General features: G+C 40.8%; 1 protein-coding gene across 2 annotated transcripts in view; it reads left to right on the forward strand.

The window, feature by feature from the left end:
- TM7SF3 (transmembrane 7 superfamily member 3) overlaps positions 1-19824 on the forward strand; it is a 37657-nt gene extending 17833 nt beyond the window's left edge. Inside the window, exons 5-12 of one of the 2 annotated variants that reach the window (XM_060166682.1) lie at positions 86-257; positions 5070-5247; positions 10166-10252; positions 11804-11884; positions 12499-12651; positions 15399-15496; positions 16263-16425; positions 17689-19824. In XM_060166682.1, the coding sequence (XP_060022665.1) occupies positions 86-257; positions 5070-5247; positions 10166-10252; positions 11804-11884; positions 12499-12651; positions 15399-15496; positions 16263-16425; positions 17689-17951 (1195 nt within the window). In that variant the 3' untranslated portion in view covers positions 17952-19824. The remainder of the gene's footprint in view (positions 1-85; positions 258-5069; positions 5248-10165; positions 10253-11803; positions 11885-12498; positions 12652-15398; positions 15497-16262; positions 16426-17688) is intronic. The other variant, XM_060166683.1, reaches the window with a different exon arrangement.
- The last annotated feature ends 213 nt before the right edge of the window (positions 19825-20037 follow it).

A 20037-nucleotide genomic window follows, 5' to 3' on the forward strand; every position in this document is an offset into this window, starting at 1 on the left:
TTTGAAGTTCCAGCTTTTGGTTCTTTTTTATAGATGAGACTTGCAGCACAAGAGACTGATGTTCAGTTTTGTTGGTTGACTTTAGAGGCGCAGATGCTCCGCCGTGTGACGTCAAGACGGGCCAGGACTCCAGGTGGAGGTTACAGTATGACGTCTATCAGTATTTTTTGCCGGAGAACGACCTCACTGAAGAGGCATTGCTAAGGCACCTGCAGAGGATGGCCGAGGTGCCTCAGGTGCAGGCCAATGCTCTCAAGGTAAATCTGACTCTCATAATTTGTGTGGCCAGACTGTGATGCCTTTGTAAGAATTGAGAAGGGGAGAAGCTACCAGGAGCTTTTTTTTTTTTCTTTTAAACTGTTTTCTTGGTTTTTCTGGGATTCTCACTTTTTCTCTTTTATTTCATTATCACCTTGGGAGTCATTGCTAGTGATATCCCTAAGTAACGTTGGCTTTTGAGGAGATGCATGTAAATTTTGTTATATTTTAGTTGCAGCCACATCTATGACTGGTAATCTTGAGCTATGGGGAAGTGGGTGGTAATTTTCTATGTACTCCCGTAACTATTAGATTAAAAAAATTTTGCAAGTCTAAAGGTTATAGTATTTTGAGAAAAAATAACGTGAAACTGTTTAAGGAGATATACGTTACCTTTAATATTTAAACCCAAATGCAAAGTTTCTAACTTGCAGCAAAAGTTTTCTTCGAGCTTTTGAAACCCCTGAAAACTCTTGTGACTCCAAGGGTGGGGACAGGCCAGCAGCCTTGGCATCATCTGGGAGTTTTTAGAGTTGCAGACTCTTAGGCTCCACCCCAGAGCTATGGAATCAGCATCTGTCTTTATGATCCCCAGGTGATGCCTATGCAAATTAAAATTTGAGACTCATGCTCTAGATCATTTTTGTGGAGGGCAGGATTTTATCTTTATGTCTTAAAGGGTGCCTGATATCGGTCTAATAAACAAGGTCATCTGTCAGTCTAGTGGTTGGTGGGTAAAGTTTTTCTAGACTGCTAAGATCTTCCTAGAAGGTTGTAGATTATCAGATTACATAGAAAGAAGCGATTGAAACTGGGTGTCTGTGATTAACCTAGGCACTGAGCCTGTTGCAGAGTAAGATCTGATTTTGTTGCTGTGTCACCTAGCATGTCATTTCCCCATGCTAAGAGGGAGCCTTGTACAAGAAAACTCATTGTGCTTATTCACCAATTAGGAAGCTCTATTGGCAAACGTTGCCTTTGTACATAGGAAATTTTGAAGACCATTTTTATTCTTATGAAGAATGTAAGAATTCTTAGAGTCTTTTTAGTTTACTTCTTAACTTTTGGTTAAGAGCTAGAATATCGCATGCCAGAATTCAAGGAAACCCTCAACGACTAATGAGGGCATGTCGAGAAGACTCTGGAGCCTGCTTTTTCTGGTTGTTCTTTGTTTTCTTTGGATTTTTTTTGATGTGGACCATTTTTAAAGTCTTTATTGAATTTGCTACAATATTGCTTCTGTTTTATGTTTTGGTTTTATGGCCGCGAGGCATGTGGGATCTTAGCTCCCTGACCAGGGATTGAACCCGCATCCCCCGCATTGGAAGGCGAAGTCTTAGCCACTGGACCACCACGGAAGTCCCTGGAGCCTGTTTGAGGAGGCTCACACTGGCCATCTCTGGGACAATTCAGTCATCAAAGAGAACGTGATTGATTATGCCTTGAATAAACAAAAACACGTCCATACTGATACTAAAAAAAGAAAAAGGAAAAATGCTCAGTTGCTACCGTTGGAGCAACGTACACAAAATTACACTCTGAAAATTAATAAAGGGAAGGAATTTACCCTGCCTTTTTAAAAGGAGGATCTGTAATTCACTCCCAGTTGATAAGAGAAAGTTCTGCTTTACAGAAGAATGCCAGCTAGTAAATGTAGAAGGAATAATAGAATTAGAAAATCTCCATTTTTCTGACCCTCAGTGAAATAATTCAGGCAAGGATCACCAGGTGGAAAGAGTGCTGGGGGGAAGGATATTCCCAGGATACCTAAATAGCACCCTCAGATTAATTCTTATTGCAAAGGGAAAACTACTCTCAGAGTGGAGTGATCCGATGGTCTCTACCTTATCCATGTGGTCAGAGTTAGCTTTGCTGATAGTAGGTGAACCTGCATTATGTGCTCATGTGAATGTAGGCTGACTTTATCGCCATAACCTATGGAATATTCTAGCAAAACAGGTTTAACTTGAGTTCCTGTTTATAGGAGTCCCTGTTTACAAGAAATGCATAGGATCAAAGTACAAGTTAGACATCTTGAGCACAATCTGATAAATTCAGATTGTGGAGTGATCTGTAAAATAACTTCCTTAATCTTTCAAGGGTGATTCTGGATTGCAGAAATTGGAGATAAACATCATACATGAAACTTGGTTGGATCTTGGTTAAGGGGGAGAAAAGCTATAAAAGACATTTGGGAAAATTTGAATATGGACCGTGTATTAGATAATAAGAAATTATTAATTTTCTTAGGTGAGCTGAGGTATTGTGAGCACATAGGAGAATATCCTTGTACTTAGTACCTTGCTATTCAAAGTGTGGTGGATGAATGCATAGCGCTGCATCACCTGAGAGATTCTTAGAAAAGCAGAATCTCAGGTACCTCCTCTGACCAGCAGAATCAGAATCTGAATTTTAACAAGCTCCCCAGTGATTCATAGGCTATTACGTCTGAGAAACACTGTGTTAGGACATGCATGCTGAAGTATTTAGAAGTGAAATGTCATGATTCCTGTAACTTACTTTAAAATGGTTCAGCCAAAAACTATATCTGTGGGGTGGGGAGGATCAGGAGGGAGGGACAGAGAAGCAAATCCGCTAAAGCAAGAACGGCTGTTGAATCCAAGTGGGGTGTATAACGTTTTCATTGTATTATTCTTAACATTCTGTTGGACTTGACCAATCCTTTGCCCAGAACACACACACACACACACACATATATATATATATATATTTTTTTTTTTTTTTGCGGTATGTGGGCCTCTCACTGTTGTGGCCTCTCCTGTTGCGGAGCACAGGATCCAGACGCGCAGGCTCAGCGGCCATGGCTCACGGGCCCAGCCGCTCCACGGCATGTGGGATCTTCCCGGACCAGGGCACGAACCCGTGTTCCCTGCATCGGCAGGCGGACTCTCAACCACTGCGCCACCAGGGAAGCCCCAGAAAACATAGTTTTGAAGGCTAAGCACTATATTTAAACAGTAGAAGTTTTCTAAGAGGCTCCTAATTTTTTACTCCTGAAACCCTAACATTTCGTTTTCTCCCTTCCGTTAGTAGGAACATATCTGTGTATTAGGGCTACGTGGGGCCTTTGTTTCTCCTATTATATTTATCCCCTATTTAACAAACAACCTTTAAAAGGGAATTTTTGAAGTGAAGGGCTACAGGGCAGCACAGCTGTATGTGATTTTTCTTATTTCAGAGCCTGCTAGACAAAGGTAAGTGGGTGCTCTCTGTGAGACGTTAACCCACACGGCCTACATCAGCTCTGTAGCTCACAGTGACCGCTCACGTTTGTTGGACGCTTACAAACGTCTGTGCTAATTACTGAGGGGACACTAGTGAGCAGGATCAATAAGGTTCCCGCCCTTACGTCATTTACAGTCTAGCAGACGAGACAAAAATTCTTTTCTTTGTCCTAACTAGCGCATTTTACTTAAATCATTTATTTATATCACATTTTACTTAAATTATTAACATATACAAAATCTTTAGATGCATTTTGTGTAAGAGCTTGTTCACATCAACACGTACAGACTGTGCAGGACAATCTCTTGACAAAGTCTAATGGGTTGGCAAACTATTTACATGTAGGATGGGTAGCACAGGGAACTATATTCAGTATCCTGTGATAAACCATAGTGGAAAAGAATATGAAAAAGAATATATATATATGTTTAACTGAATCACTTTGCTGTACAGCAGAAATTAACACAACTTTGTAAATCGACTATACTTTAATAAATTGTTTTAAAAAAGCCAAATGGGCTAGTATATATTTTAAACAAGAATTGTACTTTCATATTAGAATTTAATAGCACATGTAGGTGGGGTTATAATAGAAAAGCTTGTGGGGTTTTTTTAAAATTAATTTTTATTGGAGAATAGTTGCTTTACAATGTTGTGTTGGTTTCTACTTTACAGCAAAGTGAATCAGCTATACGTATACATATATCCCCTCTTTTTTGGATTTCCTTCTCATTTAGGTCACCACAGAGCATAGAGTAGAGTTCCCTGTGCTATACAGTAGGTTCTCATTAGTTATCTATTTTATACACAGTATCAGTAGTGTATATATGTCAATCCCAATCTCCCAATTCATGCCCCTCCTTCCCCCTTGGTATCCATACGTTTGTTTTCTACATCTGTGTCTCTATTTCTGCTTTACAAATAAGATAATCTATACCATTATTCTAGATTCCACATATATGCATTAATATGAGATATTTGTTTTTCTCTTTCTGACTTACTTCACTCTGTATGACAGATCTAGGTCCATCCACATCTCTACAAATGACCCAATTTCATTCCTTTTTATGGCTGAGTAATATTCCATTGTATATATGTACCACATCTTCTTTATCCATTCATCTGTTGATGGACATTTAGGTTGCCTCCACGTCCTGGCTATTGTAAATAATGCTGCAATGAACACTGGGGTGCATGAGTCCTTTGAATTATGGTTTTCTCAGTGTATATGTCCAGTGGTAGGATTGCTGGGTCATACGGTAGTTAGTTCTGTTTTTAGTTTTTTAAGGAACCTCCATACTGTTCTCCATAGTAGCTGTATCGATTTACTTTCCCACCAACAGTGCAAGAAGACATGCCGATGGCCAAGAGGCACATGAAAAGATGCTCAACATCACTAATTATTAGAGAAATGCAGATCAGAGCTGCAATGAGATACCACCTCACACTGGTCAGAATGGCCACCATCAAAAAATCTACAAACAATAAATGCTGGAGAGGGTGTGTAGAAAAGGGGTTTGCTTTTTTTAATCTAAACACTAATCGTGCATTATTTTTGGCTTCAGGTGGTTACCCTAACAGCTGATGATAAGACAAGTGTTTCTTTCTCCTCCCTCCGTGGACAAGGTGTCATTTACAACGTCATCGTTAGGGATCCATTTCTAAATACGTCTGCAGCTTACGTCCCTGCTCACACGTACGCTTGCAGCTTTGAGGCAGGGGAGGATAATTGTTCTTCCCTTGGTGAGTATGTGGATTTCAACTGTGAAAATTCTTCTTTGGCTTTGCGGATCTTTATCAACTAGTACAGAACTTAAGGATATTTAGAAGTGCTTTTGTCTCATTCATTCATGCATTCAGCACATGCCTCCTGAGCCCCTCCGTTACTCCACTCTCTGTTCTAGGCACTGGGATAGAGCAGTGAACAAAACAGACAAAATACTAGCCCTCCTGCAGCCTGCATCTTAGTGAGGGAGACGAGACAGACAAGATACATTTGTGAAATATATCGTATGTGAGATATACATGACGAGGGTAAAGAAGCAAGAATTAAGTAGGAAAGGGAGATAACCAGTGAGGGTGAGAGAATTTGAGAAAGCATGGCTCGGGAAGTCCTTGCTGAACAGGTAGCGTCAGGATAAAGACCCAGGGCGAGGCAGGGAGCCATGGACGTGTCACCGGGGGGGCAGTGGCGGGGGGTGCCAGGCCGAGGGGACAGCCAGCGCAGAAGCCCTCAGCTGCGAGCCTGCCTCGTGTGGCTGCTGGAGCGGGCGGCCTCGCAGGTCCCAGTTTGGACTATAGCTTTTCTTCTGAGAGCAATGAAAAGGCATTGGAGAGCTTGAGCAGATGGTGCTGATTCGTGTTACAATGAGATCACTCTGGCTGCTTTGTTTTGTTTTGTTTGAGAAAAATCGGAGGCAAGAGCAGAAATAGGGAGATTGACCATCATAGTGTCCAGGAGAGAGAGGGCGCTGGCAGTGGGGCTGCCGTAAGATCTTTCTGTTTATGTCTATTTAGCATCTTATTTTGAAACAGTTTCACAGAAAAGATGCAGAAATGGTTCAGAGAATTCTGCATAGTCTTCACCAGTGGTCCTCAGATGTTAGTTACCACGTTACGCTGTTTGCTTTTTATTCTTTCTCTCTATGTACACATATAAATACATTCTTTTCCTGAAGCATTTGAGAGCAAGTTGCAGACATAGAGACCCTTTGGCCCTTAAATGTTTCTATTTATTTCCTTATGTAACTAGTAAAACTATCAAATCACAAAATTAACATTGATATAGTACTGTTATTTAACCTACAGATGTTATCAAATTTCACTAGTTATTCCACCAATGTCCCTTATAACCAGAAGAAAAATTTTTTTTCTGGTCTAGGGTCCACTTCATGATCACATGTTGCATTAAACTGTCTCTTTTATCTTCCTGCGTCCGGCACAATTTCTTAGTCTGTTTTTGTCTTTCAAAACCTTTACCTTTTTGAGGAGTACAGTTTATTTATTTTTGTAGAAAATCCTCAATTTGGGTTTATCTGATGTTTCCTTGTGACTAAGTTCAGATTTTGAATTTTTATAGGAATACAAAAGAAGTGATGAAGTGTCCTTCTCTAGAGGCACCTGATATCTGTGTTTTCCGTTACTGGTGGTAGTAACCCTGATTACTTGGTTGGGTGTCAGCCAGGTTTCTCCACTGTGTAGTAACTATTTTCCCCTTTAAGTATCTTTTGGGGAGATACTTTGAGTACAGGTAAATAGTCGTTTCTCAAACTCTTCACTTGCTGGCTTTAGCATCTGGTGAGCTTTGCCTGAAACATTTATTACCGGCCGGTTGCCAAATGGCATTTTTCCATGTTTATCATTCCTTTTATGTTTATAGCTGTAGGAGAGGGAGGGGGTCTAAGGACTGAGCCCTGGGTGCTCCAATGATTACTGAGGTCAGGAAATTGAAGGAGATCCCACCAAGGAGACCGAGAAGGAGCAACCAGATTGGTAAAAGGAAAGTGTTTTTTGTAGCTAAGAGAAGAAAGTGTTTAGAGGAAGAGACAGTGATCACCTGGGTCAGAGGCTGCTGACGGGGCAGCTGAGAAAGAGACTGGAAAATGACCATTGGATTTAGCAACATGGAGGCCACAGGTGCCAGTCAGAGCATTTCAGGGTAGCCTGACTCGAGTATGTTCAAGAACAAATAGGAGGAAAGAAATTGGAAAGAGTTCAAACAACTCTTTCAAGGAGTTTTGCTCTAAAGAATGAAGTCTGTTGGCTGGGTTCAAGCCAGGGTTTAATGTTTGCTGTCTTCTGTATCCTGCCCAGTCTTCCACTGCCACGCGCAAGGTCCTTGAGAGATACAGAGCAAGAGACCAGGCAGATATAAGTTCTGCGTTTTTGACTGATGGGTTTATCTTGTCTGGGTTCCTCCCTTTCCTTTCCCTCAAACTCTTTGCGCCAGGGCCCCTCCTAATGAGAGTGAGCTCTGGGACTTGTCTTTTCACATTAGGCGGAGGGGAGGGAAAGGTCCCATCCTACTGTTCCTCCAGCTCAGAGTTCGGTTCTGTGGCTTCTGTCTTCAAGCTCGATGCACACTAGGATGCCTTTCCTGAGCTTACAGTAGGGCGGATGGACCCACGTTGCCTTTTTTTTTTTTAATTTTTTAAAATTTATTTATTTATTTTTGGCTGTGTTGGGTCTTCGTTTCTGCGCGAGGGCTTTCTCTAGTTGCGGCGAGCGGGGGCCGCTCTTCATCGCGGTGCGCGTGCCTCTCACTGTCGCGGCCTCTCTTGTTGCGCGGAGCACAGGCTCTGGACGCGCAGGCTCAGTAGTTGTGGCTCACGGGCCCAGTTGCTCCGCGGCATGTGGGATCTTCCCAGACCAGGGCTCAAACCCGTGTCCCCTGCATTAGCAGGCGGACTCTCAACCACTGCGCCACCAGGGAAGCCCCACGTTGCCTTTTAATTAAAACCTTGGCCTCTGTCATAGCTATAGTGATTCCGTCACGATTAAACACACTAAACATTGGCTCCCCTGTGTCTTCCCCTCCCACTCACCCCTTTGTCTTCATTTTCCCCAGAATTCGTACCTTGTGTTGTCTCTAGATTCTACTTATGAAATCTCTCCTCTCGGGCTTTACTTGTATGTTTAACTTTTTCTCTCCTTCCTTCCTGGTACTGTGGTCCGCGATGCTACTTAGTTCCTCTCTGCTGTCTAATGTCCTGGAGGAACATATCTAACTGTACGTGCCAGTGTTTCTTGGGCTGCTGTCTTTGGTGACTGCACCACTTGCTGGAAACTTCCGCTAGATTTTCACTTGAAAAAAATTATCCCACTGAACTGCATGTTTTTGCTCTAAGGATTGAATCGTAGAACTGCTGTCAGCCGCAGGTCTGAAATAAGCAGGATGTTGCAGTAACTCTCATTTCATCTTTCTTTTGAGCTCTTCATTCTCAGAGAAACTGATATGTAGGTATATTTTATGCCCTGCAAATGGTGGTCTTCTGTTTTGTGTTCCTTATCTAAATGTAGGTCTTCATGGTATCCATCTGAACACTCAAGTATTTTGTGTGTGTGTGTGTGTGTGTGTGTGTGTGTGTGTTTAAAGCACTGACTGATTTAATCCTCACATCCACAGTGGCATTGGTACTTTTGTTTTTAATTAATTTATTTATTTTTGCTGTGTTGGGTCTTTGTTTCTGTGCGAGGGCTTTCTCTAGTTGTGGCAAGCGGGGGCCACTCTTCATCGCGGTGCGCGGGCCTCCCACTATCACGGCCTCTCTTGTTGCGGAGCACAGGCTCCAGACGCGCAGGATCAGTAGTTGTGGCTCACGGGCCTAGTTGCTCCGCGGCATGTGGGATCCTCCCAGACCAGGGCTCGAACCCGTGTCCCCTGCATTAGCAGGCAGATTCTCAACCACTGCGCCACCAGGGAAGCCCCTTTTATGTGTTTTGACTTGTGGTCAGTTTGTAACACTTCACATGAGTTTGCGTAGGTGCTTTGTTTTTGTTTTTAGTTCAGGGATGACTTTCTTGTGTTTATCTCAAAGGTGTCACGATGGTGGTGAATTTAGTGGATCTGTTTTTCCCTTCAGTAGGGCTTGTCTTTCGAATCCTGTTTCTTCTATTTAAGTTTGTGCCGATTGAGGATCACAGGGTTTGGATTCTTCGGCATCAGGGGGCATATTGTGCTTCATCATTAGTTATTACACTACATTTTTTTCCCAAGCAACATGTATAATTGAGAAGATTGGTAGTAATTTGTTCATGTGTTACTTATAGAATAATACATCTTCTTTAATTTAATGTGAGTTTTGGTTAAAATCTTTTGTGATGGAAAACTTCAGTGAACCTCCATATATCATTATCCCGCCTTAGCAATTTTGATTCATGGCCGTTATCTTGTTGCAGTTATACACCCACCTGTGTCCCTGTGCCCCACCCCCCTTATCGCTGGATTCTTTTCGAGTGGGTCCCTAATGGTCATTTTGCTTATGAAATTTTAGTACAGTATGTATATCTTAAAGATAAGTGCTGTTTTTTAAAAAATATATAGCCACAGTATCATTAGCACAAGTCTCAATGAAAAATATTGAAGATAATTCCTTAATAGCGTCAGATTAACAGCCAGTGTTTACATTTTCCCAGGCTTCTTAATTGTTTTTCACAGTTTTGTTTGTTTGAATCAGGTTTCAGATGAGGTCTGCACATTGTTTTTAGTTGATGTGTGTCTTAAATCCCCTTTAAGCCATCGTTCTCCCTCCCCCGACCCTCCTTTTCTTCTTGTAGTTTATTTGTGAAGAAACAGTTATTTGTTTCAGGCACGCTCTCTCTCCTCCTCCTTTCCCACTTCTCCCCCATCCCCTCCCCCAAATGTGTCGTGGGTAGCATTGCAGACCTTCATCAGGAAGCAGTGTCGTCTGACTTCTCTTTTTGTGACACCAGCAACCATTGGTATTCACTGCCCACATAGAGTAAGTCATTAGGGGTGGCAAGGATTTTTTTTTTAATTTTTATTTTATTTATTTATTTTTAGGATGTTTTTAAAATAAGTTATACACGTATGGAATAAATTATTGTCAGTTCACTTTGCTTTTTTTCATGAAGCTTTGTTCTATATTGATTCCAAGTATCAAATTCGATGTATTATGCACTCAGTTTTCATTATTTTTAGGAAGAGTATCTACCAAAGTGTTCTTCACTCTTTTTGCCCTGCTTGGTCTCTTCATCTGTTTCTTTGGACACAGATTCTGGAAAACAGGTATTTTGTCTAATATAGTTGCTATTTACATGCCTTGTGGTCTTTTTTCTGAAATGCTGCTGGGGAATTTATGACCTGTAAGGAGAGTAAGCAACTGGCTACCTCCACTATCTTTATAGATTTGTAGCTGGGGTCTTTTAGTAAAGATTCTACTGAATTACAATGCATTTTGATTTTTTCTCTTTTCTCAGCAATGGAATGCAACCTTCTCTTATTAAGAGGGGAATAAAATTTGATTTGTGCATCAAAACTTCAATTGCTAGATTGACTAGTTGACCAAAGATTACTAATTAGAAATCAGGACGTCTATGTAAAAATATATGTGGATTCTGGTGATGGTGATTGACATGGTTTCGTATAAATCAGGCTGCAGTGTACAGTACAGGGAGGTCGAAATGTCTGCACAACCCTGGGAGGTTCAGACAGCAAATGGGAACTCCACGATCTGCTCAGTGAAACCCAATGGGGGAAGTAGAATATGAATTATGCTCATTGAATTGATTTGAATTCATTGGGCTGACTTTTTTTTTTTTTTTTTTTTTTTTGGCGGTACGCGGGCCTCTCACTGTTGTGGCCTCTCCCGCTGCGGAGCACAGGCTCCGGACGCGCAGGCCCAGCGGCCGTGGCTCACGGGCCCAGCCGCTCCGCGGCATGTGGGATCTTCCCAGACCAGGGCACGAACCCGTGTCCCCCGCATCGGCAGGCGGACTCTCAACCACTGCGCCACCAGGGAAGCCCTGGGCTGACTTTTATATAATGTTTGCAGTTACTAAAAAAAAAAAAAAAAAAAAATCCTTATATAATTCATTAACAGGCAGTATAATGAGCATCAAGGGGAGAGTAAACATAATCTTGATCTTATAAAACTCCTCGAACTTGCTTTAATAAATTGTTTGAAGCAGCAACTCCTTTCCCTCCATTACTATACTTTTTTTGTTGATTGAGAAGAGAATATTGTGAAGAATATTTAATTTCTCAAAGTGTAAAATGATTCTGTAATACAGAATTTAATTGTTAAGCTGTATGCAAGGTCCCAAAGATATTACTAGGTTTTTTATAGATAAAGACAATGGTTGATGTTCATCCTAAACAGGAAAGGATGACTTAAAAGAAGACATAAAAGTCACATTTTCCTTTGGAATATATATTTTTTTTAACCTTTCAAATTGTATTCTTGCTCATGTAATGAATTGAAATCTAGTCTGTAATTTCAGATCAGACACAATGACAGAAGTACTATTTTTGTTTTAAGTAGGAAGTATAAATATATTAAAATGAGCTATGAAATTAACAACTGACCAATTGAAATTGACCTATACACAAGAAAATGTATCCAATAGTTAATACTTGAATTTGTACCCATTTAATGATAATATTTACTCCCAATGACTTCTGAATTTTTCCTGCCTTTTAGATAATTATCTCTCTTCTCTGAATGCCCGCATGTGTACATTCTGGGAACTGAAGCATGTATTTGTAGATTAGACATTTAAATTGCATTTACTAACTGTAGCTTTTGTTTTTTTTCCTTCCTTGGTCGTTTGCTACTAGAACTATTCTTCATAGGCTTTATCTTCATGGGATTCTTCTTTTATATACTGATTACAAGACTGACACCTATTAAGTATGATGGTAAGTGAAAATAATATAGTTTGATTGAGTGTTCAAAAAGGAAGGCACCATTTACACCCACCTTTCCTTCTACAGTTTGACCAGTATTGTGTGTGATATCCTCTTATGTGTGTAAAATAACTGGCCACCTGTGCTCTACACATCTTTTCTAAACTACTCCTCGTTCCTTGGAGGAATTCCTTGGTACTGAGGGAAGTGAAGGACCATATTGATTATAAACCTGTGTTCCAGCTGTGTGGTATATTGACCATATGACATTTACAGCAATCAGAGTGTTAGGATTTTCTTTACCTTAAAACAAACACAGCCCCTCCTTCCGTGTCACATTGAACAGAACGCTTGTCACCGCTTCTTCTTCTGCCCCAATTATAGGTTGTACGAAGCCATGCCTGTCACTAGTCCTTGGAGGTTTAGCTCCCCGGCTGGTTTCCAGCCTCAGACCGGGCCCTCCCTAGAGAGGGCCTCCCCGTGCCGGTTTCACTGCACCACTGATGCGCCTGCGGTGCCTGACCCAGAGAAGGGCTAGGCTGGCTCTGGTAATGGTATAGTGTGTCTAAGGGTGCGGTTGGAAAAGCTTCCTCTGATCTAACTGTTCATCCTCTCTCCCTGTGCAGTCCGCCTGGTTCTGACGGCCGTTGCCGGAAGTGTCGGTGGGATTTTTTTGGTCGCTGCTTGGTGGCGATTTGGAATCCTCGTGCTCTGCATGCTGTGTGTTGGACTAGTGCTGGGGTTCCTCGTCTCATCAGTGACTTTCTTCACTCCACTGGGTAGGAGATGTGGAACTCACGTTGTGTGTGTTCAGTTCACTGTTTAAAGAGTTCATTTCAGCTCTCTAGTACACATATCCCCTCGTCAGGTATTCGGGGCCTCTCCTTAGAGTTCTGGAAATTTGCACGGATAATGTGGCACTTTGGGGAGGGTCAGTACCAGTAAGAATCCCTCTCTCCTCAAAGGCGCTCTGTATAGATAATTCTAGAATGTCTTTGGAGGTAGCTTTGTATCTATTTGTCATGTTAAGGGCAGTGTGGGTGTGTGTTTTTGTTAGTTAAAATTAAGGGAGGTAAAGGGGATTCTTTATATATGGCAGAATAGTGGTTTTCGTTTTTCATTTGTTAAACCCTGTAACTCTTTCTTCAAGTGAATTTTAAGCAGAAGCCTGATACACCCCACAGATAAACTTGGTGCTGCTCTGATGGCAGCTGAGCTGAGGAACCTGGTGCTTCGTCCCCCGTCTTCTCTTTACCCCTAACCTCTGCTCCCACCCTTTGCCAAACCCCGAGTATTCCCAAAGTACCTACTTGTAGTCATCCTAGGACAGTAGCAAAGGGATGGTTCTGGGGATTTTTTTAAGTTATTCAATTTCTATCAATTTTTAAAATCTAGTTAGCTTGTAAGTTAACTTCCTTTTGTAGGGGAGGAAAAATTTTCCTTCTACCCTTCTAGGTTCTTTGGCTGCTCTAATAATTAAATTGACATAAGACAGGTCAATAGGAGAAAAACAGATTTAATTTCATGCCACTGGAGTCCCATAAAAATATAAGCCTCAAAGGCAGTCAAGCAGTTGAGGCTTATCTGCCATCCCGAGCTAAGAAATGGAATGGAGTCTGGGGCTTCAAAGGGGAGGAGGGCAGTTTACAGGAACATTATAAGAAGAGCAGATGTTTGCCATGCAGGTAAGTCTTTCAGATAAAAAGTTATCTCTGGTAATTGCTTTCGTTCCGGGCCAGGCCCCTGATCTAAATTCTTTTAGGCAGTTAAGGGAAAGAAAAGTTTTTCTGAATCTGCTGGGTCTTGATTGCCTTTCAGCTCATGCCAAAGGGGCACATTTTGGGGTGCCCCATTCTGTTTCCCTTCACTTTGCAGTTGTACAATAACTTAACATTTCTTGTTTGTTGTCAAAAATGCAAAAAAAAGGAGTATCTACACACTACTATATTTAAAATAGATAAACAACAAGGCCCTACTATATACCATGGGAACTATATTCAATATCTTGTAATAACCTATAATGGAAAAGAATCCAAAGAAGAATATATATATGTGTATGTGTGTGTGTATAACTGAATCACTTTTGCTATACACCTGAAACTAACACAACATTGTAAATCAACTGTATTTCAATTAAGAAAAAAAAGGGAGTATCTACATTCAAAAGTATTAGGCGGGCTTCCCTGGTGGCGCAGTGGTTGAGAGTCTGCCTGCCGATGCAGGGGACACGGGTTCGTGCCCCGGTCCGGGAGGATCGCACATTGCCGCGGAGCGGCTAGGCCCGTGAGCCATGGCCGCTGAGCCTGCGTGTCCGGAGCCTGTGCTCCACAGCGGGAGAGGCCACAGCAGTGAGAGGCCCGCGTACCACACACACACACACACACACACACAAAAAGTATTAGGCTATTTCCTTCTTGTGACAATGTTTAGTTCTTATATAATAATATCAGATTAAAGGTGATGAAAATGTTAGATATAAGAATAGCTGTCTCCAAAAAAAAAAAAAAGAATGCCTGTCTCTTGAGGCTGTCAGTTCTTGAGAACACAGGATATTGAGTGCAGTTGGCTCTCTAAAGATTGTTTTTTAAGATCAGAGAGAATTGGTGACCTGTGTGTTTACTGACCATTCCAAGGCCCTTTGTTCTGATTTTAGCAAACCTATAGCCGAGTTCATTTCCACAGCCCCCCCCCCACCCCGCAGGTAGCTTTTTATCTACCTGGAAAGTAGCATTGTTTAGATTTGACTAAATGACAGGTTCCCAGGGATGTCTGTTGAAAATGCAGATTCAGAGCTCTACTCTAGAAGTGCTAAATCAAATACTACTTAATGAGCTTCCTCCCTTTGTGTTAATGCTTAGAGGATGGAGGGATGATGGGTTAGAATTGTTTGTAGTTGATGTATTGAACTATCTTATTTTTGGTAGTTAATGTATGAACTATCTCATTGCTTAAGGACATTTAGGGTGAGTGTCTCCTTAATAAGAGTGGGTGCAAACTCACATATATATATATATATATATATATTTTTTTTTAGAAACCCTATTAAATCGATTTTGGTGCTTATATGGGAGTTCATATGGTTAACTCTGAATGCCACTTATATTTTTTACTTTGCAGTACAGAATCATGGAATCATAGAAATTTGTAGCTAGAAGGGACGATTTGAAGCTTGGGGATGAAGTAGTTCAACCATCTCGTCTTATGGGTTAGGAAACTGAGGCCCAGCATCACAGCTGGTAAACGGAAGAGCTTGGACTAGTCCAGCCTCTTCTAAATTATCCTGGTAATAAATGCAGAGCATTTACCTGCTTGATTTTCCTCCCACCCCTCTACCTTCTTAGGACACTCCCTTCAAAGGGGATTGTATTGACAGTTAAATGAAAAAAGTCAGTTCATATCTAATTGCCGACATATTCCCTGGTTGTTAAATTAAATCTTCGATGTGCGTCTATGTTCACACGTTGAGAAAATGAAATTTAACTTGGTGAACCTGTTGTTTACTCTTGATTTCTTTTTGCTTTTCCAGGAAACCTAAAGATTTTCCGTGATGACTCAGTGTTCTGGGTGACCTTCTCTTGTATAGCTATTCTCATTCCAGTGGTTTTCATGGGCTGCCTAAGAATAGTAAGTGTCATCCGGTCAGTTTATTCATCCTATTGTCCTGGGCCTTCAGTTGTTTTGCATTTTTATTCACCAGAGAGAGCTGTCTGATTATCTGTATCAGATGATTGATTTTTTTTTTTTTTTTTTTTTTTTTGCGGTACGGGCCTCTCACTGTTGTGGCCTCTCCCCGTTGCGGAGCACAGGCTCCGGACGCACAGGCTCAGCCGCTCCGCGGCATGTGGGATCTTCCCGGACTGGGGCACGAGCCCGTGTCCCCTGCATGGGCAGGCGGACTCTCAACCACTGTGCCACCAGGGAAGTCCCAGATGATTGATTTTTAAATAGCCTTGTTACTATGAAAGCAAGAGAAGTTCTAGTTACCATTACCTAGTTACGATGTTTTTTCCATCAAGTGGTGCAGGTCATCCCTCTTTTAACAGCAGAAGCGGAGAAGGTAGGGCTTACAGTAATGCAACAATCTGCCGGATTGTTCATTTCAGCCGTCTCTCCAGAAGAATGGTTCTTAATCTAATTAGAATTTATTGTTGAAGTTCTTTCACAGGGAAGATATTTTCTATGATGAGGGAAACTGTTTTAACAACTGTAGGTATTGAAGATTGTTTTCAGTTTATATTTGCAGGTAACCTTTATTCAGCTGTAAGACTTGGTCTCTCTTCACATGCTCTGAGGGAGAAGTAATTTCCCTGGGATTGAGGCCAGTGATCAAAGTTAAAAACTATTATTGTTCTACCAGAGGTGCCGCCTAAACGCTTCTGCTCTTCCACAGCTGAACATACTGAGTTGTGGATTCATTGGCTCCTATTCGGTGGTCTTGGCCGTTGACAGTTACTTGTACACAAGCCTTTCCTACATCACTTTGAACGTACTGAAGAGAGTGCTCCACATGGATTTCCGCAGAGCTTTCATAAATGTGCCTTTTCAAACGAATGGTAAGACTCAATCCAAGAACCAAGTGATAGTCAGATAGGAATACTGGCCCACCTGTGCTAACAAGAACTCTTGGTAGCCAGATTGAAAGATTGAAAGAAGGTTAACTGGACAAAAGGTGGAAATTCACACCATCCAAATGCGATAAGAGCCCTGTGTTAATAACTTATGATCATAGGAATGAAGAATTTAAATTTGTAAGGTGGCTGAAAGCCATACTTCTAAAAATCTAGTAAATGAACTTTATTAAGAAATTTCTAAGTCAGGATTACAAAGGTTTATCTGGTCAATTCCCAGTTGTAAGAAAAATGCTGAGAATAAAGCTGTTTGGCACCTTATGAGTTGGGGTGGGGTGAGGGGTGAGAACGACAACCTGATATTTTTAAGCTATTCCCTTGTTTTCCTCCTATAAAGAAGCACGTAATTTGCTAATCAAAGTGAAAGTGGTTTTCAATCAGTAGCTGTATTTTTCCTCAATTGTAAGAGTCTACCCATTAAAGATTTTCCATTCACTTTTTGAAAAAAATGACTACTAAATTAAATGTTCACAAAGATTATAAGATACGTTGGTTTCAGAAATGTTAGAATAACGAGGATGGAAAAGCAGGTCTTAGAATTGAAGATATATAAGCACCATTGTGATTGTTATGAATATTTAAGGGCACATCTTTCCCTCTGCTATCCTGAACCTGCCCTCATTCTTTAGGAGGTTGATGGTAAAGACCTTGAAATCCACATGTCTTGGAAGTTTGACAGTATTTTGCCAAGTCTTCTGCTAGAAGCTCAGTACAATTTGTTGAATCTTTTCATGCACTTCTGTATCCACTCTATATGAGTGGGGTGGGGTCCCATATAGGGTGGGATGGCAAAAAAGAGCATCATGACGTTCCAATGATGTACATTTGTGAGATCACTGCCTTCCCCCCCCACCTCTGGAGAAACAGCAAACAACAAACAGCTGTGTCTGTGGGCACTAGTCATAAAATATTGGAATGCCAAGGGTCCAAACAACTGATTCCTTTACAACCTGTCTGGACTTTGAAATGCCGGTAATTGGAAACTCCTATTTTAAAATGTAAGACCATAGCTTCCTCACTTATTCCTTGGCTGGTGAGGAAATACACGTATGTTTGGACAAACTTACCAGAAAGTCTAATATTAACGGAGAAAAGATGATACAGGTTGAGGCTATGAAATGGTGTCTTCGATCTGTGTTAGGTTTTAAAATACAAGAGTTCAAACTGTGCTTCTCTACCATTCTTTAGACTTTATTATCCTGGCAGTATGGGGCATGCTGGCTGTAAGTGGAATTACGTTACAGATTCGAAGAGAAAGAGGGCAACCGTTTTTCCCTCCCCACCCATACAAGTTATGGAAGCGAGAGCGTGAGCGCAGAGTGACGAACATCCTGGACCCCAGCTACCACATCCCTCCACTGAGAGAGAGGCTCTACGGCCGATTAGCCCAGATCAAAGAGCTCTTTCAGAAGGAACAGCCAGCTGGAGAAAGAACGCCCCTGCTTCTGTAGATGCGGAGGGCTTGGTCAGTGCAATCTTGAAGTACAACCCAGGTACCGCCTCAGATTGGGTGTTGCTGCCTTGCTGCTTCAGCAGTCTCTGGGGCAAGTCTGCTAAGAAACCAGCTTCTGTGTCTGTGCTTTGTACAGTATTGTGGTCTCCTTATTGATACAGGGTAAGGGTATACCAGGGAGATGACAGTAATTCTAAGTGAGAGGGAGAAAGATGGCCAAAAAGTTGGTGGTAGGGATGTTCTTCCTTATTATAAAATACGTAAGGCATTACCTTTTGGTTTATAAATATATGTCAACTTATTCCATTAAATAGATACACTTAAAAAAAAAAAGGAACTTGAAAACAGTGGTTCTCTTGTAAAGCCCTGGTGTTTTTTTTTTTTTTTATAACACCTTGAACAATTCTGTCACCTGAGTCTGTCCAAACTCGGGGGCCAGGGCACGGAGAGTGGTTTAATTTAAGGGTTGGATTGAACTTTTATTTGTCACTCTGTTTGGAGCTTTGGGAATTTGAAACTGGGCCTTTGAACTTCAGAGTACAAAACAGGGAAAACTAACTTATTTTCTTACTGATAGCAGTCTGATTACTTAGTTGCATCTTTCTTAGTATTATATATTATCAAAAAGTACCCTTCTTTTGTTTATGGTAAAATACATATTTACTGTATCGATCATTTTTTAAGTATATAGTTCAGTAGGTACCCCTCGTGTTTGCCTTTTATTGCTTAAAATGGTATTTTAAATAGCTAAATTATTCCAATTATTTGAAAGTAGCTCCATTTATATAGATAATAGAGCTTTTATATGGATGATTTATTTATATTCCAGGTTAAAAAATGGCCTTTTTTTTTTTCTTTCAAGACCTTTTAAAATAGTGTTGACAGCTGATCTCTAATTGAAACTGCATTCGATGACGTATGAATTGTTTTATTTTTAGGAGACAGATTGGCTCCTAGCTTCATCCATAATCCCATTAATAGGGAAACCTTTAAAAAATTTGCATTTTGTAGTTCTTTCTGCTAAATTAGTTGTTAGAGCATTGGCACAGTTTCAGAAAATCTGTGCATGAAGCCTTTGTTTGTCCTGTCTGTGTTGTAAAGCGCTGAGGAGGGCGTCAGAAAGGACTCAGGTGTTTAATAGAGCTGCTTTCAGTGACTTGGACTCTGTAAGGAGAGTCCCTTCAGTTTTGACTTTGTTCCACCACGAGAAAGCGCCCGATGCCCTGGGCTGCATCCCTTCTCCTCACGGCCTTTTAACTGTCAGAGCCTCTGCCGAGGAGGTTCTGCCTTGCATTTAGAGCTGGGAACTCTGACGTGCCTGAGTGGCCTTGAGGTCGGTTGTGGTTGTTGCATTCCCATTTGTAAGTTAACCGCTGTTTACATGATGCTGCTTTTCTGAGGTTTTCAATGGACAGTAGGTTTCTGAAGTTTCGGGTAACTGGAAAATTTTCAACTTTCGCTCTTAAAAGTGTTCTGGTAAGGTTGAAACAAAATGAAAAAATGTATGACTAATCATTTCTTGCATTGAAAAATTATACACAGGTGTTTGTTTACTATTTATTTTGTAATCTTCACTGTTTATATAACTTCAAAAACACTTAAACTTGAAGAAAAAATGTGTTTTCTTAATAATTCGCTGTAGGGATTCTGGATTCTGCTGTACTGTTGTAAATTCTAACAAAGTTATATGGAATATGTGTGAATTTTTTCCTATACCATCAAAATGCACTGACAGTAAAGAGTATAAAGACAAAACACACTTTCTTGGAGGGGGGAGACATATTGTTTAAAATTTTTCATGCTAATTTTTTTTTGTGAGTAATAAGTCAGTTCGTATAATTTTTTAATAATAAATACCTATTTTGAAAAAATGCTAAGAAGTCTCATTATTATAAAATTCTTATAAAATTTTTTACCAACTGTATTTTTGTACCAAAGTAACAAGACATGAGAGGACGGTTTCACAGCTATAAAAACAAAATTATTTAATCTGGACAAACAATTCTTTATTAAAAAAATCAGTTTAAGTATAAATTGAATGATAGGAAATGAACAAAATATGGGATAATGTGTTAAAAGTCATA

Source organism: Lagenorhynchus albirostris, chromosome 11 (assembly GCF_949774975.1).
Source record: "Lagenorhynchus albirostris chromosome 11, mLagAlb1.1, whole genome shotgun sequence".
NCBI classification, from domain to species: Eukaryota; Metazoa; Chordata; class Mammalia; order Artiodactyla; family Delphinidae; genus Lagenorhynchus; species Lagenorhynchus albirostris.